Source organism: Equus asinus, chromosome X, assembly GCF_041296235.1.
Source record: "Equus asinus isolate D_3611 breed Donkey chromosome X, EquAss-T2T_v2, whole genome shotgun sequence".
NCBI lineage: Eukaryota > Metazoa > Chordata > Mammalia > Perissodactyla > Equidae > Equus > Equus asinus.
In genome coordinates this window covers 55907638-55931780 of record NC_091820.1, presented here as the reverse complement: position 1 = coordinate 55931780, position 24143 = coordinate 55907638, and the positions used below count along the sequence as shown (strand labels likewise).

The 24143-nt window shown below is 37.3% G+C and overlaps 1 protein-coding gene across 6 annotated transcripts in view; it reads right to left on the bottom strand.

Moving 5' to 3' along the window:
• Positions 1-24143, bottom strand: part of KIF4A (kinesin family member 4A) — a 122926-nt gene that overhangs the window by 5928 nt on the left and 92855 nt on the right. For all 6 annotated transcript variants that reach the window (XR_011499927.1, XR_011499928.1, XR_011499930.1 and 3 more), the window contains exons 19-28: positions 21342-21425; positions 20694-20810; positions 14379-14534; positions 14154-14254; positions 10391-10520; positions 9057-9227; positions 8555-8662; positions 7473-7550; positions 7015-7113; positions 6312-6494 (exon numbers count right to left, since the gene is read on the bottom strand). Coding sequence is in view for 2 of the 6 variants with exons in the window: in XM_044764277.2 (XP_044620212.1) it covers positions 6312-6494; positions 7015-7113; positions 7473-7550; positions 8555-8662; positions 9057-9227; positions 10391-10520; positions 14154-14254; positions 14379-14534; positions 20694-20810; positions 21342-21425 (1227 nt within the window). In the remaining 4 variants the exon portion in view is untranslated. The remainder of the gene's footprint in view (positions 1-6311; positions 6495-7014; positions 7114-7472; positions 7551-8554; positions 8663-9056; positions 9228-10390; positions 10521-14153; positions 14255-14378; positions 14535-20693; positions 20811-21341; positions 21426-24143) is intronic.

The window sequence follows — 24143 nt, the reverse complement described above, 5'->3', positions numbered from 1 at the left end:
CCATGCATATCTTTTACCATATATGAATTTTCATAAAAAATACAAGGAATTCTCTTACATGTTTTTAAACTTTATATAAATAGCATCTTATTATACGTTGACACATGTAGCTCCAGTTCCATTCATTGTCACTCCATTAATATGCCACAATTTATCCATACCCCTCACAGTGCCATGTTTCACACTTACCAACAAGGCTGCAGTAGTAATAGCTGAACTTAACCTGTGCCAGGCACTGTTATAAGTGCTTTCCATGTATTAAAGCCATTTAATCAATAAGCATGTTTCCTTGGGCACACAATCTGGAGTTCACTGTGCGTATGTGTTTAATAAAGAGGACATTAAACAAAAAAGAGGCTGGTGATCAGCATTTCGGAAGCGATGTTATAAGACAAATGGTGGAAGGAAGTGGGATGGTTTGGCTTGGGACAAACATAGGTGGCAGAGCTCACAGAATGAAGGAGTAGAGTCAGAAGAGACCTTGGTGACCATCTAAAGTCTGGTTTGATGTATGAAGCCCCTCTCTAACATCCCTGGTCTAATTATCCAAATCTCTATTTATCCTGAGATGATAATAGTTTCTACATAACTTCTGACCACAGGACCCGATTCTGCCATCTGGAATGACATGGAATCAGTTTAACCCCACTTTCACAGCATAGTTATTCAAACCCTGAGCATAATTTTTACTGCCCAGCCCCCTCTGTCCAAATCCTCTCAAAGCTAAATATTCCTAGCTCCCCCAATGATTCACCACATGACATGGTTTCCAGGAATCCTCACCACAATGACTAGACATCAGTTTGTTCAAATTCATATTTAATTGTGACACCTAGAAATGAGCATAACTTTCTAAATGTGGTGTAACCATTGTGAAGTAGAGGGAGATAAACACTTCCCTTGTTATGGACCTAACAGTCCTGTTAATGAGGCCTAAAATCACAGTAGCTTTTTTTCCCCTTGTCATATCTTTGTGGGTTCATACTGAGTTTACAGTTAAATTCAAGCCCTTAAGTCTCTTTCATATGACAACGATCGCCAATGTTCTGTGGTTGTGAAGGTGAAATAAACCATTATAACATATTTTTTTTCTGATTATGGGAATAATATATATATCACTTTGTAAAATTTGAAAATCATATCATGATTTTTAATATTTAATAGTTGTATATAGTATTTCATCACGGAAATGTCAATTTATTTAACCAGTCTCCTAATGTTAGATATTAAGATTGTTTTGCTGTTATAAATCATGTTACAGCAAATATCGTGGTACATAAATACAATCCAAATCTTACCATGATTGACAAGGCCCTCCACGATCTGGCCCCTGACTACCCCTCTGACCTGACCTTGTACTACTCTCTCCCACTTCTCAAAATACTCCAGCCACCCTGGCCTTTTCAGCTGCTCTTTGATAAACCAAGCTCATTCCTGCCCTGAGGTCTTCGCACTTGCTGTTTCCTTTTCCCAAAATGTTCTTTCTCTGATTCTTTTCCTCACTTGCTCCTTCACTTTGTCCAGATCTCAGCTTAAATATCTCTTCCTCAGAGAGGCCTCTCCCAAGCACTCTTCTAACGTACTCTTTTCCTACCCCATCATTCTCTATAACATCACTGTATTTTCTTTTCATTTCTTATCATCATTTAAAATGTTTTATTTGTTTTCCTGGTCACTGTGTGGCTCTCTCCACAAGAATGTCTTCAGTTTCATGAGGCTGAGGATCTTAGCTGTCTTGTTTATTTTATCCTCAGCACCTAGAAACATGCCTGATACATACATAGTTAGGTGCTCAAAAAAGATTTGTTGGATGAATAAATCTTTTTACATACCAATGACTATTTTTTCATTATAAATTCCTATGTGCATAATTACCGGGCCAAAGGATAGGAACTTTTTTTTTTTTTTTGCCGAGGAAGATTCTCTCTGAGCTAACGTCTGTTGCCAATAGTCCTCTTTTTGTGTGTGAGTTGCTGCCACAGCATGGCCACTGACGAGTGGTATAGGTCCAAGCTCAGGAACCAAACCTGGGCCACTGAAGCAGAGCGTGCCAAACTTAACCACTAGCCCACCAGGCTGGCCCAGGATAGGAACATTTTTTTTTTTTTTTTAAGATTTTATTTTTTCCTTTTTCTCCCCAACGCCCCCCGGTACATAGTTGTGTATTCTTCGTTGTGGGTTCTTCTAGTTGTGGCATGTGGGACGCTGCCTCAGCGTGGTCTGATGAGCAGTGCCATGTCCGCGCCCAGGATTCGAACCAACGAAACACTGGGCCGCCTGCAGCGGAGCGCGCGAACTTAACCACTCGGCCACGGGGCCAGCCCCTGGGATAGGAACATTTTTAAGGCTTTTGATACATATTTTCAAGTTGCCTTCCAGAAAGGTATACCAATTTATATTCCTAATAGCAATAGACAGGAATGCCCATCTTAGTCACCCTTGCTAGCACTGGACATATAATAAAAATATCTTTGTTGGGGCCGGCCCGGTGGTGCAGCAGTTAAGTGTGCACATTCTGCTTTGGCGGCCTGGGGTTCGCCGGTTCAGATCCCAGGTGTGGACATGACATGCTGTAGTAGGTGTCCCACATATAAAGTAGAGGAAGATGGGCATGGATGTTAGCTCATGGCCAGTCTTCCTCAGCAAAAAGAGGAGGATTGGCAGCAGATGTTAGCTCAGGGCTAATCTTCCTCAAAAAAGAAAAAAAAAACTTTGCTTCTTTGAATAAACAGGGCAAAAGACAGTTCTGTGACATGTCCTAGAGACACCTCACCAGGATGACAGTGATCCATTGATTGCTAAAGGCTGGGTATGATCCTCTGACCATCTACAAATTCATCTATATGCCTCAAAAACACTCTACTACCCTGCCTGTGTGTCTCTGTTTTATCCAAAGGGATAATAGTATGACAGAGGTATCTATAGGGCTGTCATAAGGAAGAACAATTAGACTTTTCCCTAGCCAAGATCTACTGGGATGACTTATAGGATAGCACATTTTAGCTCAACAAGGAACAACCTTCTAACAGTTAGTGGAATATGATGGGCTGCCCTGTGAGACTGTGAGCTTCCCTCTACTAGAAGTTTTCAAGCAAGCAGAGCCTAGATAATCACCTGGTAGTGTATTATAGAACAGTCATGACACACATGACAGATGTTTTCACATGAATGTCATGTGCACCAGCTATAACTTAATCCTATTCTCTCCCACATGAGGATGCAGATCAGAATGTAAGAGAGGGTACATAACCTTGTCACAGGCATAACCTCAAATATATATGAATGTGGTGTGTGTGTGTGTGTATGTACATGTGTGTGTATCACAACTGCTGGTAACCCACCAGCATGTCCCAACACCATCGCTGAGAACCACTATAATAGAGGGGTTCTTTATATAGAGTGGGAAGTAGAGCTGAAAGACCTCTGGGGTTCCTTTAAGCCAGTGGTTCTCAACCTGGCTGCATGTAAGAAATCTCTGGGGAGCTTTTCAAAAGGGCCAGATCCCACCTCAGGCCAATTAAATCAGAACATCTGGGGGTGTGGTTCCAGGCTCCCTGTGTTTAAAAGCTCCCTTGGGAGTTCTAACGTGCAGCCAGGGTTGAGAACTAATGCTTTAGAATCTATAATTCTTCTAGCACTGATTTCAGTGTTACATTGTGTCTCAGAATGATAAGATCAGGTAAAAAATTTTAACATAAAGAATACCAAGATAGGAATTAAGAGGGTCTACTCCTATATTTAATACTTGGCATGACGTTGGACAAGTCATTTCATCCTAGTTCATCTCCATTCTTTCACCACTGAGGTAGAGACAAGAATACCTGTTCCCTCTTTTCTGCCAAAGGGGACAAATGAGAATATTTGTAAAGTGCTTACAGTGCCTTAATAACAATACCTTCATGATATTTTATCCTTCACAAGGTACTTTTGCATATACTCCTTTTAACTTCTCAATACCATATAACACCATATAAAGGTAGTATTATTAAAACCCATTCATTAAAAATAACAACAAAAACAAAACCCACTTATAAAACTTTGAACTGTCACTTTGACTTAGGATATTAGTGCTAGAAAGGACCTTATACATCATCTATTCCAGTCTAATCTCTTCATTACGTAGATAAGGAACCTGAGGTCTAGGGAGATGAAGTGACGTGCTTAAAGCCATCCAACTAATCAGTGGCAAACTCAAAACTAGAACGCATGTCTGCCCGGCTTCTAAGCTATTGCTTTCTTTTACTAAAGCACATGGCCTATCCCTCAGCAGCTCCTTAGTACGTATAGAAAACATGGCTAAGTGAGGAAGCCCGCTTTTTCAGCATTAGCTTTGGACAAGTCATCATTTTGGTAGCTGCTGCAGTCTCCTTCACAGTAACCTAGTGATGGCAGCAGCCCGCTTCAGCTGGGGTGAAACAATAATAATCAGGATGGCTTTCACGCAAAGCATCAAGGTCTACTGCTAATGTGTCTATGAGCAGTCTGATGAAAGAGCAGTCATAGCATCCATGGACTTGGAGGTTGCGAAAAGGGGGAAATTAGATTGTATGCCAACTTGCTCTTTTTAAAGCCCAGTTATATTCTCTTTTCAAGTTATAAAATCAGGGGAAAAGTTTAGAAAAGAATGATCTCTCACTGCTTAGACATAGAATTTATCATTGATAGCAAATATTATTTACATACAACTTTTGCTAAACTTCTTTATTTCCTTTTAAGCTTAGAGCAACAGTGCTAGAATACGCATAATCAGCTTTCCTCAAGGAGAAGTATACCCGTATTTGCTTCACATTTGGAAACTTCTTCCCAGGGGTTTTAGGTCCTCTACCATTTGTTTCTGTGTGTACTTCTCAACTCTGCTTCCTATTACTTAGCTGACCTTTTCATCTACATTCAGTTCATGCTCTTCACTTCAACCATAGTAAAGAGTCCATAAATGTTTGCTAAGTGAATGAAAGCCAGACATGCTCTGCCCCGTTTTCTCCAAGTGTCTCAAACCTCTGTCCCACTACTACCTCTACTACCAAGTCTTTGCCAGAAACGGTTCTTCCAGTTGCTCCCAAGACTGTATTTCCTTTTCTGTTCTATAATGCAGCAATAGTCATCTCTTTCAGGGCATGTTCTTGAACTATGTCTATTTGGTTTGGCTTTATGGTCACTCTTAAAAACCTCTTAGTCCATCTCCCTGAGATGAATATGCTGAGGTTCTATGGTGTGCTTTTATTTCTTTGCCTTGTTTTCCCATTAGAGTATAAGCTCTGTGAGGCTAAGGACGAGCTCTTAGTCCCACTAAGAGAACATGATATGTTGCATTCCTGATGACTCTCTCCAAATGTCTTAATGCCATCATGACTGTCCATTCCTCATGCCTTGCTTCTCTTTGGAGTTGTGGCTTTATAAGGCTCAGTTCCCCAAGTGGTACACTATCAATCAGCTAAAGAAATCAAGCGCCCTTCCAGGAAGCCAGCTAGGGTAAATTGTGAACTGGTCTCCTTAAACAAAACATGGCTGCAGAGCACAGTCGGGGTAGTGGTGAACTATAGTGCCTGGGAAGTTAATGTTTCAACATAAAACATCCAGGTTTGATAATTACGTAGGACTATTACTGTGTTAAGTAAATAAAGCATGCCTCAAAGTCAGATTGTTCCTAACTAGCCTTCACTTGGTGTGTTCAATCTTAATTATTAGCCTTTTCTCTAATTCCTATTGCCCATTAGCCTAGTGAGCAAAATCACTCTATTAGGCAAGGAAGGTAAAGTCCCCACTCAACTTCTGGCCTGTAATTTTTACTTATATGACCATGAGACGGTAGAAATAAATTGGACTTGGAGTCTGAATATTTGGTTTCAAGTCCTGTCATTTGGTTTTATGACCTTGAGCAAGGTCATTTCCTTCCTGTGGGTCTCAGATCCACCTGTAAAAATGCAAATAATAAATATCTCACTAGATTTTTTGTGACGATGAAAAGAGATAACATATATAAGAATGGTTCATAAACTGTAAAGTGCTGTAAAAATGTGAAGGATTATTATGATCACTTTGGAACCAGCCTCAATGAAATGGTTTAGAAGACTACTACCTGTTCAGATGGTAAGAACCTGAAAACATGAAGAGAGCCACCTTCTACACTCAGACAGCCCTCTCTACCAGCCCTGGATTCCACACAGAGCTGGCTCAGCAAGCACTCCTCAGTGGAACCAATGCCTCTGAACAGGATCGAGGGGCTCGGGTGCACGATATGGGGCCAGCATATTCCCACTGGCAGTGAAGACCGATGACTGGAACCCCTGACAGAGATGAGAGCTGTCTCCTACCCCTTGGCTGTTCTTCTTGGACACCTTAACTAATTTTGTTGGCTTCCATTCCTCATCATCCCCATCGTCACCATCACCATCACCATCCTCAGGCTCATTCACAGAATGCTCTGAACAATATTTTAGATCCTCGATGTCCATGCTTTGCTCCAGGAACTTTGCTTTAAAACGGGAAGGTTTTGGCTAAGAAAAAAGGTTTGGAATGGTTATTTAATAAAAATAAAAAAAACCACATGTGGATCATATCTTCCCAGTAGCTGTTGCCAGCTATATTCTCAGAGCAGAGATTTCAGACTCCCTCAGATATACCCCACTTGGCTTTACCAATCAGAAGAAATTCTGCTTTAGCCTTTGGCCTTGCAGAGTCTTTGAAGGGACAGAGGCTGAGCAATTTGAGGGAGGAAGGAGGGACTCATGCTATGATGAGATAAGTATCTTTGGATGGACAGCTGAACACTGCTCTTTTCTCCAGCTCCTCCTCCTCAGTTGTGTTACATAATGCCTGTACACGGCCAAAAGTCAGCCTTCTGGAGAGGGAGATTACCTTAAATTTGTATTGTAGTTTTATCTGGGACTCCAAGGAAAACTGAGATGCTGGAATTTGGGGATTTTAACTCTCAACCTCTTCTTAAAAGGCGATTTTAGCACACTCACCCCAAACACCTTGGCTATGTTAAGGTATCACAGTCACTAAGCAGTTTACCTTAGGCGGGATATATTCGAAAGAAGAGTCTGGAGATAGAAGGGTATCCTTAGGAAGATGAGGTTTTTGTCTGCTGGCTACTTGGAGGAGGGTCAGTTTCTATTTGAAAAGAAGAGACAAAGTGTACATTGCAGGGCAGCTTCTGAGAGTGTTCATGGCTAAAACATAAAGATTCCTAAGCTAGCTTAATTTAAAACCATAGGGAAGTGAGGCAGGGTAATAGTGAGGTAGGTTGAAGGACTCCCACTTTACAAGATCAGTATTAGATTCAGAAAAGAGCAAATTAAAAAATGTATGTTTAAATTATTTTGAAATGCACATGACTATATCACATGGAAAGTCGATGTAGACCTCATAAAATAGAGCCAACTCATCACACTCATGGTTGCTCCCAAGAGCTGGCCTCAGTTGCAACAGGGTCTCCCAGGGCTTATTAAGTAGGTAGGAAGCTCTATTACCTGCTTGATGATTTCATTCTCTCGGAGAAGCTGCTGATTTTGCTCACAAACTTCTCGCATCTTCTCAAGCTCTTCATCCTATTTCCAGATAGTGCAGTGATAGGTGGGGTTATTTTGGGCACTACATGTGGGTTAGCAGACAACTCACATAGATGAAAACATACTGCTGCCAAGTTGCTGGCAGCAGATGGTTTTTGCACAGCAGGCATTGGCACCCAGAAAAATGCCTGATTTGTACCAGTTCCTAGGTGTCCTGAATGTCACTTGGATTTCAATGCTCCCAAGCAGCCTTGATCACACTCGCAGGAACCACGGGCTCTGCCCTACACCTTCCTTTTTCTTTTCTATTCTCTAGCCTCACATCCCTTATTCACATCAGGATGCTGATTAAGAAACCCACAATGGAGAGTTAGCGCTGTTTCTTTGAAGTCTACAGATGCTTTTGTTGACCCTTCTCAACACAAACTAGGCAGTTTATTTGCTACTCTAATAAGCCTAATTAAAATTCCTGCCACATAAGACGACTGGATGCACGCATACAACCTTAACTAGTTTGGTTATGTCTTCAATGGGAGGTGCCAAAGAAACTCTATAGAGACTGGTGATTCAGCAAACATTCTCAGTTGGATAAAATAGTGCTCCAACATGCTACTAAAGGGTGCGGTGTTCCCAGCCTCTGGAGGAAATTCACACCCCAGGCATTTTACAAACATGTCAGGTCTCAGCTCAGAAGAACAGGCTCAGGAAGAGACAGGTGAATGCCCCTAGGATTTTTCTGGATGATTTAACTTTCTTAACTCTTTAGAGCTCAGAGTTAAGGAAAAGAACCAGAAGGCCTCAAAGTCTGGTATGGAGTATGTACTGTTATTTCTGCACCAAAAAGGAGGTTATTCTATGTGTGGCTACACTCTAAATACCCCTAAATTGATCAAATAGGGCCAAAAGGTAATAGAGGCTACCATTATAAACCTTTTTTCAGTAGTTAGTTGCTCTCTGCCGCAAGTACAATGGTCTAAATCAGACAGGATTCTCAGTCAGGCCTGCGGAACCCATCTCAGGAGACCTTTGGCTCCTTATCATACCTGACACTTCAGGGTACTCAACAGTTGTTGTTCCTTTTCACTGACTGACTCCTCGAGCAGCTTCTCTGCCATTTGGCTTTGCTGTAGCTGACTGAGAAGGTACAGCACCTAGAGAAAGATACAACCCAATGGGACCAAAGGAATAAGAGGAAAAAAGAATTCTGGCTTAGTCCAAGCAGTTATCCAGATGACTCCTATGTGATTTAGAAGTAAACTGTTCTCTTTTGCTCTCACGGCTTGAAGTAGCAAGCACAGCCACAAGGTTTATCAGCAATGTTAATCTTAGTATTAAAGTTGGAGGCTAAAAGCCATTGTCACTGGTATGTATAAACTTAGGCAAGTCATTTCTCTGTTTCAGGTTTCCTATTTGCAAAATTTGGAAAAGACTACATGGTCTTTTGAAAAAAACTTCATACCCCCTACTATTTTTTTTTTTAATGAACAACAAAAAGCAACAACGGTTTGGTTTCTTGATGTAGCTTTCTGGTTTGCCAGAGTTCACCTTCTCTTGGTGCTGTTGCTCCACTCTGACCAGCTCTGCCTGTAACTCTGTCTCTATTTCAGCAAAATGATTTCGTTCTTCAAACAGCATCTTCTGCATGTCAGCACAGCTGGCTTTATTCTGTTTCAGGCTACTTTCAAGCTTGCTGACCTGTATTTTGGAGGAGACCAGCTGGAAGGGATAAAAGATGATCCAGTTTATTTGGAGAATGGCCACCTTTCCCCATTCATTAGGCAGGAAAATGTCAGTTTTCTTGAAATGGACTGAGAAAAGTTCCTCCATGTCTAAGTCCATTCTTATTTTTTCATGGCATATAGACTCTACCATTGAATAGTAACAACACTCCTGAGGCCAAGAGCCCCTTTTTCTATTGAGACAGATATCTTAGAGCTAGAAGCCACCACTAACGTAATTTAATCTCTTGCCTGCCTCAAGGCAAGAATAAACCTAATACAAACAGTATCTGACAACTCCAAATTCTGATATTTGAGAAGTTCTTCTTTAATTTAAAGAGAAGGCCAAAGGACACACCCTTATGGCCAATTATATCCTGTCTCAGAATGGCTACGTTCACATGTCAGAACACGTAGACACAGTAGCTGAGACTGCAGATCTGGCTCTTCAGGCTAGATTGATATCCTATGCTGGCCTAGTTTTATGTTCTCTACTAGCCCAGATGTTGAACCTCATAAATACCAGTGTTCACAAGACTAATCAGGATTTCCTTAGTAGGACAAATCTGCTAACCCAATACAAAAATGTATAAAGGATAGCATTGCTCAAACTCACAGAGTCAAAGTTTGTACGCTTGTCTCAAATGAAAATGCCTCAATCACCAAAGGTGATCAACTTTTAATTCATTTTGTGACAATGTGAGATGGTATATTGTTTTAAGGTCAGTGAAGATGGATTTTCCTTAAGATAAATCTTTATATGTCAAAAGATGATTAGGTTTTCTCTTTCCTAGATTGTCTTTTAGACTTTTGAATATACATCTCATAGATATTTTAAAAAGTAGCATAGTGTAATAGTTTATGTTTAACCAGTGGCCTACTATGGCATCCTGATCTTTTCCTAATAATAACAGAGAACACTTATTGAGCACTTGCTATATGCCAGGCATCACAGGTATCAATTTATAAGTCATATCATATTTTTCTAAGTAACTGGCCTGTACTTGCTCACACCAACCCTCACCCATAAAACTATTTCTCTAATGTTAGTGTCTTTGTGGTTCCTATCATGAAAAGTGGCAATAACACTATGACAGTATTCCAGGCTAACATCTTATTTCAACCTACCAAGCCAGACCTGGTAGGAAGAGTGATGTTTACCTCTCCAATTAAATATTTCAGGGCACACTTGGCTTCCAGAATGGTAGCAATATTCTCCCAGCGGTGTTTTGGCCTGTCTTCACTTTCTGCATCCAGAAGCTTCTGCTGTAGGTCAGCAATCTGAGCACTCCTTTAGGGAAAGAAACAGTAAGCTTTATTGCTAGTAGCCTCAACACCAGTGAGAGGGGAAAAACTCCAAGGAGAAATTTCAAATAATTTTATGGATGGAGGTATCAGTTAAGTACCATCTAAATAATGATTGAGTCAACTGGTTAGGATTTTATACAGCATCTCAAATCCTGTGACAAAGGGACTCCAAGAGACTGTCCAAATGGTTTTATTTTATTAAATATTGGTTGAAATACATGGGTCATATAGTAGGACCTAGAAAGATTTGTTTTTAAGGCTTTTGTTGTAGTGCATTGACTGTAATGTGACTTCCTCTTGAGGCCATGTAAACTCGGATTGTGATATGGTGGCTCACCTATGCAAGGACAAGATTTAGGCTAGAGAACTAAAGGAAAAAATCTTAAAACAACAAACAGGAAAATGCTCTTTGCTGGAATCAAATACAAAATTGATACCAATGGCTGATATTGTGAGAGATTATCTTGAAGTGCCTGCCACAGGACTGAGAAGTTTCTCAAGAAGACTAGATACTCTGACTCTGGTTATAGCTTCTAGATATTTTCTGATCAAGTATGGCCCGAGACCAAGGTTTACACAATATTTCAGTTTCATTAATGGCTTCCTTCTCAAATCTGCTATGTGTCTAGTGAGGGACCATACCAGCATGTGTGTAACATGCAGTGCTATGTGAGATACTATAAAGAAGATGGGTACCAAAATAACCTAACATAGCAGTTCTCAAATTTTTGGGTCTCAGGACCCCTTTACACTCTTAAAAATTATTGAGAACCTCTAAGAAACTCTGTTCATATATGTTATACCTATATATTGTATATATATATATTTATTTATTTATAGTATTAGAAAGTAAAGCTGAGAAAAAAATTAAGTACTTATTCACTTAAAAATATAATAATAATCCATTATACTACATTAACATATTTTATGAAAAATAACATTTTCCAAAACAAGAAATAATTTAGTGTGAAGGATGGGATTGTTGTGCATTTTTACAAATCTTTGTAATGGCTGGTTTAGTAGGAGACAGCTGGATTCTCACATCTCCCTCTGCATTCAATCTTTTGTGACATGTTCTGGTTGACATAAATGAAGACAGTCTGGCCTCACAAGGATATATAGTTGGACAAGGAGGAGCATTTTAACAACCTTTACAGATAATTGTGGATCTTCTTTGAGACTACACCAAAACCCAACAAGTGGTAGTTCCTTAAGTTAGTTGAAATGCAGAATCTGAAACCATTATCCATAAACTTTTCTGACTCTCATATTAAAATCCATTGGTCTATCTTGCAATCTAAATGGATTTTTTACCCATACATGATTCTGTAAAATGTCATTTGAACAATGTTGAGTCATGCAGAGCCTTCAAATGTTAACACATTTCATTATACAATATAAAAAACCCCACAATTGTTAATATCACTACTGGTCTCATCAGAAAAGTTAAGAAAAACTATCCAGCTCACGTCGGCAGATACAAGTTTTCCAAAATTCTACATTTTGCTTGAAAGCTCAAATTTTATCTTTGGTGACAAACACTGTCAGTTGTTTTCCCTGAAGTGACAGGCTCATTCTGCTCATTTTTGAGCAAATGTCTGTCAGGTACCCGAGTCTGAATAACCACAGTTTGTCTGTCAGTCGTTCTTTCAAGTAAAAGCAATGTTCCCTGAGAAAAGAGGCCTGCTGAGCTCACACCTCCAACAAGCCACAAGTGCTTTTCCTTGAGACAGCCGTCACCCTGCGGCGGGCAGCAGGAGTGCTTCCTGTGCTCTTCCTGCTCCGTCACACAGAATATTAGAAAGATCTGAACTCAAGGGACAAGATTTAATCAAATCGACAATTTGTACTGCTCTATCAAAGACTTTCTTAAGTAAAACTAACTTTTTTTTAAACTGAGAGTGTGTGGTGGTGCAGTCTATAATGACCACCAGTATAGGCTGGTGCCACTGCTTTGACTCATGCTAATGTGTCAGCAGGTTTTGTCCACTGTTGCTTTTCCATTATCATGGCAAACATTGACATAGTAAAAATAGCAAATAACGTCTCAATATTATTATGAAAATAGTTTTGATCGCTCAGACTCCCGAAAAGGGTCTCAGAGATCTCCAGGGGTTTGTGGACCACACTTTGAGTACCTTGGTCTAATATATAGTCCTTTCCTTCAACAAACTTACAATCTGTCTAGATTGACAAGACTAATAAACATAAAACAATTAATAAATATAAAGATAACATATTTATCTGTACCACATGATTGAATACTATAAGTTCTGAAGGAGTTTAAAGTGGAAGATTAGTGAGGGATGAAGAGTCAGGGAAGCCTTCTTGGAAGAGGTGGGCCAGAACACTTCAGAGTTGTCATCTATCATTTGCTCTTTCTTGTCTTCTCTGACAATTCATGTCCCTTAGCTATTTCAAAATTTAGTCTAAGTCTCACCAACTTTAGGAAAATTCCCTTGATTAAACTCACCTCTGTGTAATTGCCCTCTATGTGGCACCTGCCCTACATTAGAGTAATCATTTACTTATGCACAATGGTGTACAGGTAAAAGTTTAACCATCAGCACTTAAAACCAGACCTGATTTGTAACTTTTGCTAGTTGTCTGTGAAATACTTTCACCATAACCAATTGTAAGCCATCAATGGTTTATAACATTCCTGAAATTTTAACAAATAATTCCAACACACTACCATGAGTCATTATACTATTTCCACTTGAGAGCAAGACATCATCTATTCTTTCTATATATCCCAAATGCATCCAGCACAGCACAAAGCAGAAACTCAAATGTTGAGTGACTTATAGATGTATCCAAAGATAAACTGCTAGTGTGTGTTGCTAAAAACAAATTAAATGATCTCCAAGGTCTTCTGGGCAATAACATTCTATTGTTCTAAGACACTATAAAATCTCTGTCAAAGTTCTGTTCCTTCTAGATCTCATAGCTACTTAAAAGACAATAATAGTGATTACAAAGCCTGTGTAGCATAATTTCTGGTCTTAGAGCCAGGAAGGGAGAAAGAGAAGAACGTTCATTAAGCACTTCTACTATGCCAAGTACTGTGTTATGTACTTTACTTACTAATCTCATTTAATGCTCATGATAACTTTACTTACACATTATATCTACTTTGCTGATGATCTCTAAAGTTCTCCTCCTTCTATGTTATTGCTCTTCTGCTATCATTTCTTGGATTCTTCTAAAGTTTTGCTTTTAGTCAGTTCTACACCTCAGAGATACTATTACATCAAAAATTGTGGTGCATCATAAAGAGCATGGGCTTTGGAATTAGATAGACTGGATTTCGAATCTCAGCTCTGTATAACCTTTAGCAAATTTCTTAAGATCTCTGAACTTCAGTTTAGATCTCTAAAGTGAGAAGAATGATACTTACCTCATAAGGTATAATGATACCTTAGAGGGAGGGACTGAAAGAGAAAATGTATCTAACATGTCTAGTAAAGTGTATGGTTCAAAAAATCACTACTTTCTCTTGTTTCTCCACCATCACAAAACTTTTGAAAAACAAACTTTTGAATCACCAGACTGACAGGTTCTATTTTGATTCCACGCATAAATTTTTATAATGCCTTAGAGCTAGACCCATCACCTGAGTTCCATTTCAGTCTCTAGGCTTTCAATCTGCTTTGTAATGGAGTCCTCTGACTCAGAAACTTGACCACGCAGTTCAGCAAGTGAGAATGTGCGCCTCTGTAAAGAAGGAGAGTGGGAATGAGGGTGAAGTACTAAAAGAAAAGTAACCTCTAAAGTAGTGAGGGTTTTTGGGGAGTGCAGAGTCTGATTATTGGTAACATATTTCCATAAGGGCACTTACCCTGAGTTTAGGAGGTGGATTCTCCCCAGATTCCATCTTTTCTTTGAGTTGAGCCACATCCTGAGCCAGGATCTTTCTATCTTCAAGAAGGTCACTCAGATGGCGTTTGGCTTCCTCAGTACTGACCATAACCTCAATTTCATTTCCAAGCCAATTCTAGAAATAAGTGATGTTGAGTTAGGAATGAGGAATCGCTGGCCTATGGGCTAGATTCAGCTGCAGACTTAGTTTCACTCAGACCAGAGCCCAAGTAACTAAAAGTGAGATTTCCATTTATGCCTATACTCACCAAAAATTCCAATAGTTCTCTCAGAGCCTTTAATGGCAGTATCCTAAAAGGTCATAAGAAAGAGGCTTTCTGCAGAAAATCTATCTCCAGATATCCTAGCATTTCTAAGTACTCTGGCTTTACCGTCTCCATTTTTTCCCCTTAACTAGTCATGATACAGAATTGAACTATATTTTGATTATCTGTTCTATTTAATAGATATATATTCATTCTTAATCTCTAAAGTAGATGAATATAATTTTTTTAAGTAAACAAAATTAACTAAATTCAGTTTTTAAAAAAGTAACCATCCCTGAGAACATGTTCACTTTGGATAAAGACATACTATGCTGAAAGTAATCAAAAGAAAGCTGGAGTGGATATATTAATACCAGAGAATGTAGAATTCACATCAAAGAATATTACCAAGGATAAAAAAGATCATTTCATAATGGTAAAAAGTCAACTATTCAAGAGAACATAAAATCCTTAATGTTTGTTCCTAATAACAAAGCACAGAAATACATGAAACAAAATCATATATAAACCAACAAAGGAGATAATGTGGAATTATAAAAATATTCAATTGATCCAAAAGAAGCCAGAGAACAAGGAAAAAGGGAAAAAACAGATGGGACAAATAGAAAACAAATAGCAAGATGATAGATTCAATCCTATCCATATCAATAATCACATTAAATGTAAATGGTTTAAATACCTCAATTAAAATGCAGAGATTGTCAGATTGGATTTAAAAAGCTAGAGCTGGGGCCAGCCCCATGGCTGAGTAGTTAAGTTTGTGTGCTCGCTTCGGTGGCCCAGGGTTCACCGGTTTGAATCCTGGCTGCAGACCTACACAACTCATCAAGCCATGCCATGGTGGCATCCCACATAGAAGAACAAGAATGACCTACAATTAGGATATACAACTATGTACTGGGACTTTGGGGAGAAAAAAAAAGAGGAAGATTGGCAACAGATGTTAGCTCAGGGCCAATCTTCTAAAAGAAAAGATACAAACTAGACCCAACTACATGCTGCCTACAAGAAATAAACTTTAAAAATGAAGGCATAAATAGGTTAATACTAAAAGGATTAAAAAAATATATACCATGCTAAGATTAATCACAAGAAAGATGGAGGGGCTATATTATTATCAGAAAAAGTAGATTTCAGAACAAAGAATATTACCAGGGATAAAAAAAGATAATTTCATAATAATGAAGGGACAAATTAATCCTAAATGTTTATGCCCCTAATAACAGAGCTTCAAAATACATGAAGCAAAAAACACACAGAACTACCAGGAGAAAAAGAGAAATCCATAATTCTAGTTGGAGATTTCAATACCCATCTCTCAATAACTGATAGAACAAGTAGGCAGAAAATCAGCAAGGATACAGTAGAAATGAACAGCATAATCAATCAAATCAACATGATTGATATTTATAGTATAGCCTATCCAACAACAGCAGAATACAAATTCTTCTCAAGTACACATAGAACATTTGCCAAGATTGAACATATTCTAAGTCATAATAAGTTTCAATAAATTCAAAAGGATTCAAGTCATACAAAGTATGTTCTCTAACCACAACAGAATTAAATTAGAAATCATAACAGAAAGATATCTGGAAAAACTCCCAATATTTGGAAACTAAATAACATGCTTCTAAATAACCTATGGGTTAAAGAAGAAATCAACAGGGAAATTGGAATATGTTTTGAACTGAATGAAAATAAAAACACAACTATCAAAATTTGTGGGATGTCATTAAAGGAGTACAAAAGGAGAAATTTATAGCACTAAATGCCTATATTAGAAAAGAAGAAAGAACTCAAATCAATGACCTCAGCTTCTACTGTAAGAAACTAAAAATAATAGTTAAATCCAAAGCAGAAGTAAGAAAATGATAAAGATTGGATTGGAAGTTAATGAGCTAGTGTCTTTTGGGTATTTTTTTAGTGTGGTAAAATATACATAATATAAAATTTACCATTTTAACCATTTGTAAGAATGATTTAGTTCTTTGATAAACCTCTAGCCAAACTGACCAGGAAAAAGGAGAAAAGATACAAAATTACCAATAACAGGAATGAGATAAATGACATTACTGTAGCTTTTACAGACATTAGAAGGATAATAAGGGAATATTATGAATAATTTCATGCCAATAAATTTGACAACTCTGATGAAACAGACAAAGATCCCTGAAACACATAAACTACCAAAGTTCACTCAAGAATAAATATATAACCTGAACAACTCTGTATCTTTAAAAAACCCCTCTTTATCTTTAGTTATCTTTATCTTAGTTATCTGTATCTTTAGTTAACCCTCCCTCCGACTCCAAAAGCAAAAACTAACACAAAAATGTTTCAGGGCCAGAGGGCTTAACTTGTGAATTATACCAAACTGTTAAGGAAGAAACAATATTAATTCTATATAAACTCTTCCAGACAAGTGAAGAGGAAGGAATACTTCCCAACTTATTGTAAGAGGCCAGCATTACCTGATACCAAAACCAGATGAAGACATTATAAGAAAACAGACCAATATCCCTTATGAACACAGATGCAAAATTTTACACAAAATTTTGATTTTAGCAGCATTTTATGTATTTTTGAACTCAACAATACACAAAAGCATGATAAATCACAACCAGTGGAGTTTATCCAAGGAATGCAATTTGAACACATTTGAACATCAAAGTAATTCACCCAATCAACAAACTAGAGACAAAAAAAGTATTTGACAAAATTTATACCCACTCAGAATAAAAACTTACAGCAAACTGAGGATAAGAACTTTCTCAAGCTGATAAAAGGCATCTATGAAAAACCTATAGCTAACATTATATTTAATGGTGAAAGACTGAATGCTTTGCTCCTGAGATCAGGAGAACAGAAGGGTTTCTACTGTCACCACTCCTATTCAACATCATCCTGAAGGTCCTAGCCAATGTAATAGGTCAAGTAAAAGAAATAAGACACAGATTAAAAAGGAAGAAGTAAAACTATTTACACATGGCATGATTGTCTATGTAGAAAACCCAAAGAACCTACAAAATAGCTACTAGACTAATAAAGTCAGAAGATAAAAGTTAACATATAAAAATCAATTGTATTTCTATATACCAGCAATGAACAACTAGATAAATAATTTGGCAGTTTCTTATAAAGTTAAACACACATTTACTATATGATTCAGCAATCCCACTCCTAGGTATTTACCCAAGTGAAATGATTACCTATGTTTACACAGAAACTAGAAAAAAAGCCCCCAAATAGCCTTTATTAAGGTGAATAGACAAACAAACTGTGGGACACCCATACAATGAAATACTACTCAGCAAAAAAAAAAAAGTACAAACTATCAATACAGGCAACAACATGGATGAATCTCAAATGCATTATGCTAAGTGAAAGAAGCCATACTTTATGTTTATATTTATATGACAATGATGCAAAGGGAAAACAATAATGACAGAATATAGATCAGTGTTTGCCAAGGGCCAGGGATGTGGGAGGAGTTGACTATAAGGGGTATAGGTGAATTTGGGGGGATAATGGAACTATTCTATATCTTGATTTTAGTGGTAGTTATACAACTGTATGTGTTTGTCAAAACTCACAGAACTGTACGCTAAAAAGGGTAAATCTTACTGTATATCAGTTATGCCTTAAAAGATAAATTGAAAAAACCAATGTCATTTGCCATACTAACAGAGTAAAAACAAACCAACCATAAGATCATCTCACTAGGATTCAGAAAAAACTTTTGAAAAAACTCAACATCCATTCATGATAAAAACTTTCGGCAAACTAAGAATAGACAGGAAGTTCTTCAACCTGATAAAGGACATATACCAAAAAACTACAGCTAATATCACACTTAAATGGTGAAAGACTGAATGCTTTCTCCCTAAGATTGGGAACAAAGCAAGAATGTCCCCTTTCATCTATCCTATTCAATATTTTACTGGAGGTTCTAGCAAGTGCAATAAGGCAAGACAAAGCCAAAAAAAAAAGGCATACACAGCAGGTAAGAATAAATAAAATTGTCCCTATTTGCAGATGGCATGATTGTCTGTGTAGAAAATCCGAAGGACTCTACAAAAAACCTACAAGAACCAACAGCTATGTCCAAGGAGTTAGAAATTGAAACTTTAAAAATTCCAATATCATAAAAATATGAAATACTTAGGGTATACTTGACAAAAGATGTGCAACATCTGTACACTGAAAACTAAAACACTGCTGAGAGAAATTAAAGAAATAAATGGAGAGATGTACTGTGTTCATGGATATAAAGACTCTATATTGTTAAGATGTAAATTCTCCTTAAATTTATCTATAGATTCTATGCAATCCTAATCAAACTCCCAGCAGACGCTTTATAGAAATTGATAAGCTGATTCTAAAATTTATATGGAAATGCAAAGGAGCTAGTTTTCCCTCAAAATTTTAAAAACAAATAACAACTTTGGAGGACTTATACTACCTGATTTCAGAACTTATTATAAAACTAGCGTAATCAAAACATTTTGGTACTGGCATAAAGACAGACACGTAGATCAATGGAATAGAATCTAGAAATCAACTCATGGACAATTGATTTTGACAAAGGTGTCAAGTCAAAATGAATCATAGACCAAAATGTAAACTATATAGACCAAAAGCTTAAAAATATATAACTTCTAGAAGAAAACTGAGTGGGAAATCTTAGTGGCCTTGGATTTGGCAAAGATTTCTTAAATAGGACATAAAAACCATGAAGTATAAAAGAAAAAATGTCAGTAAATTGGATGGCATCAAAATTAAAAAGCTTTGCTTGCTCTTCAAAAGACACTGTTACAAAACAAAAAGGCAAGCCACAGCCTGGGAGAAAATATTTATAGAACATAGAAGGCCTTTGTTACATATATCTAGAATATATAATGAATTCTAACTCAAAAGTAAGAAAAAAGACAACCCAATTGAAAAATTGGGAAAAGGTTTGAAAAGATATTTCACAAGACAAACATATGGCAAATAAACACATGAAAAGATGCTCATTATCCTTGGTCATTAAGAAAATAAAAACTAAAACCACAATGAGGCACCATTACCTATCCACTAGAATAGCTAAAATTCAAAAGATGGACCATAAGTATTGGTGAGAATGTACAGCAACGAGAACCCTCATTCATCGCTAGCAGGAATGTAAAATAGTACAACCACTTTGGAAAACAATTTGGCAGTTGCTTAAAATTTAAAACATAGACCTATCACATGAGCCAGCGATTCCACTCATAGGTTATACACCAAAGAGATAAAAACACATATCCACACAAAGACTTGTACACAAATGTTCAGTACAATATTTGTAATAGCCCAAAACTGGAAAGAACACAAATGTCCATCAATAGGTGAATGGATAAACAAATTGTGATATATCCATACAATGGGGATGCCACTCAGTAATAAAAAGGAAAGAAGTATTGATACATACAACCACACGAATGAATCTCAAAATAATTATGCTGAATAAAAGCCAGAAAAAAATATACTGTATGATTCAATTTTTACAAAATTCTAGAAAACAAAAAAAAATCTATAGTGACAGAAAGCAGATTAATGGTTGCCTGGAGACAGGGCGTGGAGGGGTGGACTTCGGAGGGGAGGGAGGGATTACAAAAGGGTACAAAAAAAGTTTTGGTCATGATGGACATTGACATTATCTTGATTGTGGTGATGATTTCATGGGTGCATATCTGTGTCAAAACTTATTAAATTGTATACTTTAAACACATACAATTTATTGTAAGTCAATTATACCTCAATAAAACTGTTAAAAAGTTAACTGAACCTAAACAGGGCAGGGATAGAAAGGGTTCTCTTGGTCTTTAACAATCATTCAAAGATATTCCTATCTTTAGGAAATAAGGCAACAAGGTAGAACTTCAGATTTTGCAGCGGTTTACTTCTAAACAAAAAGAAAGCTTTTTCCCTTTGTTCCCTTCTCCAATGTACATGAGAGAAACAGCAGTTCAAGCTGTCCATACCTTCACTCGAGCTGCAGTGCTGCCTTCCATCCCACGGCTCTGAGCCTCCTTCCGCTTATCTGCAACCTCCCGTTGTTTTTGGAGAGCATCCTTGAGACGCTTGTTGGCAGCTGCTGCCTAAATAAAAATGGCTCATAGTAATGTTAAATTAACTTAAAAGGTAAAAAGGAAAAAAAAGGTAAAAAGAAGAACACTCTTTCTAGCATATTAGTATTTCCATCATACTAGTAAAGAAAAATAAACAATTCTATGGGTTTGAGTTCCTGTTGGAACCAAGTGTACAAGTCTCCATGTACATAATATCGGTGAGCAGTTACTGCTTTAGAGCCTAGGGGAGGCACACATTTCAAGAAAGCACTGCAGGCTGAAAGTATCTGGAAATGTCAATATCAATATTACTCTATGTTTTCTTGGAAAGAAGCAAGCTCAATTAGGAAAAAAAATCCTTATTTGAATAGTACCGTTTTCATCAGGTTTTTATCTGCTCACGGTTCATGACATACATACAGGGTTCAAGACTTAGGAATTGCTGGTCAAGATTGGTATCCTGGTTTCTCAGGACACTGGCTCATTTAAGGGATACTGCTTTGCCAGCATCTAAGCCTGAAGGTGACAATACACTTGACCTAGTAGATTAGATTGTCTTACCTCTTCAGTTTTACGTCTGAGTACATTAGACTGTTTCTGGAAGTTTCTTTCAAGTTTGAGCAGTTCATATTGCCTCTTACGATCCTGAGAAGAAAATGTCAGACTTTTAATTGCTATTCAGCTAGCTAAAATAAAACTAAAGAGTCTTTCAATGATACAGTCATTATGGAAAACAGTATGGAGCTTCCTCAAAACATTAAAAATAGAACTACTGTACAAGCCAGCAATCTCATTACTGGGTATATATCCAAAGGAAACGAAGTCAGTATCTTGAAGAGATATCTTCACTCCCATACTCATTGCAGCATTATTCACAATAACCAAGATATGGAAACAACCTAAGTGTTTGTTGACAGATGCATGGATAAAGAAAATGTGGCATGTGTATCTCTCTCTCTCTATAATGGAATATTATTCAGCCATAAACAAGAAGGAAATTCTGCCATTTGCGACAACAATGGATGAACCTGGAGATCATTATGGTAAGTGAAATAAACCACACTGAGAAATAAAAATACCATATAATCTCACTTATATGTGGAATCTAAAGAAGTCGAACTCAAAGAACCAGAGAGTAGAATGGTGGTTACCAGGGACTGAGGAGTGTGTAAAATGGGGAAAGGTTGGTCAAAGGGTACAAACTTTCAGTTATAAGATGAATAAGTTCTGGGAATTGATCTATATATAGCATAGTGACTATAGTTAATAATACTGTATTGTATACTTGAAATATGCTAAAAGAGTAGATCTTAGGTGTTCTCACTATACTTAAAAAAAAGGGGGGTAACTATGGGAGGTGATAGATGTGCTGCAATCAGGAAATGTGACATCTCCAAATTCAGTCTTCTCTTTCAAGATTGTTATGACTATTCGGGATCACTTGTATTTTTATATGAATTTTAGGATCAGCGAGTGAATTTCTGCAAATAAGCCAGATGAAATTTTGATTGAGATTGTATTGAATCTGTAGAACAATCTGGGGAGCATTCCATCTCAAGAATATTAAGTCTTCCCATCCGTGAACACAGGTTATCTTTCCATTTATTTAGATCTTTAACTAATTCAATGATGTTTTGAAGGTTTTAATATGTCTTACACTTGTTTTAAGTTTATTCCTAAGTATTTTATTCTTATTGATGCTATTATAAATGGAATTGTTTAATTTCATTTTCAAATTGTTAGTTGCTAGTGTATAGAAATACAGCTGATTTTTATACATTGAACTTATATCCTGCAACCTTGCTAAATTTATGTATTAGTTCTAATAGTTTTTTAGTAGATTCTGTAGGGTTTCCTAAATACAAGATCATGTCATCTGCTAACAGAGATAGTTTTGCTTCTTCCTTTCCAATCTGGATGCCTTTTATATATTTTTCTCGCCTAAGTGCCCTGGCTAGAACCTCCAGGACAATGTTGAATAGAAGTTGTGAGAGCAGATATTCTTGTCTTGCTTCTGATTTTAGGGGGACAGTATTCTGTCTCTCACCATTAAGTATGATGTCAGCTGCAGGTTTTTCATAAATGCCCTTTATCAGGTTGAGGAAGTTCCCTTCTACTTCTAGTTTATTGTGTGTTTTTATCATGAAAGTAAGTTGGGTTTTCTCAAATGCTTTTTCTGTGTCTATTGAGATGATCGCGTGGTTCTTGCCCTTTATTTTACTCATATAGTGTATTACATTAATTGATTTTCAGATGTTAAAGAAGGCTTGCGTTTTTTCAGATGAACCTTACTTGGTCATGTTGTATCATTGTTTTATACATTTTAGGATTCAGTTTGTCAGTATTATGTTGAAGATTGTTCACACCTATATTCATAAGAGATATGGGTCTATAGTTTTCTTTTTTTGGGATGTCTTTGTATGGTTTTGGTATCAGGGAAATACTGGCCTCAAAGAATGAGTTGGGAAGTGTTCCCTCTGCTTCTGTTTTTCGGAATAGTTTCTGAAAAATTGGTATTATTTCTTCTTTAAAGTTCTGAGAGAACTCACTAGTGAAGCCATCTGGGCCTGGGCTTTTCTTTCTGGAAAGTTTTAAACTACTAACTTAATCTCTTGTTATAGGTCTGTAAAGATTTTCTATTTCTTCTTGAGTCAGTTTTGGCAGTTTTTATCTTCCCAAGAATTTTTCCATTTCATCTAGGCTATCTAATTTGTTGGCATACAGTTGTTCATAGTATTCTCTTATAATCTTTTCCTTCTGAAAGGATTCAGGATTCATCATCAGGATTAATTTCCTTTGGAAAGGATTCATCACTACTAGTGATGTCCCCTCTTTCACTCCTAATTTTAGTAATTTGAATCTTCTCTTTTTTTCTTATTAGGCCTACCAAAGGTTTGTCAGTATTTGTCATCATTTTAAAGGACCAACTTTTGGTTTCATTGATTTTTCTCTATTGTTTTTCTAGTCTCCATTTCATTAATTTATTCTCTAACCTTTTTTTTTTCTTTTTAAAGATTGGCACCTGAGCTAACAACTGTTGTCAATCTTCTTTTTTTCTTTTTCTGCTTTTTCTCCCCAAATCCGCCCAGTACATAGTTGTATATTTTTTAGTTGTGGGTCCTTCTAGTTGTGGCACGTGGGATGCTGCCTGAGCATGGCCTAATGAGCAGTGCCATGTCTGCACCCAGGATCCAAACCAGCGAAACCCTGGGCCGCCAAAGTGGAGCACGTGAACAGAACTACTCAGCCACGGGGCTGGCCCCCTCTCTAACCTTTAATATTTCCTTCCTTCTGCTAGCTTTGGGTTAAGGTCTTCTTTTTTTGTGTTTGAAAGTAGAAGCCTAGGTTATTGCTTTGAGATAT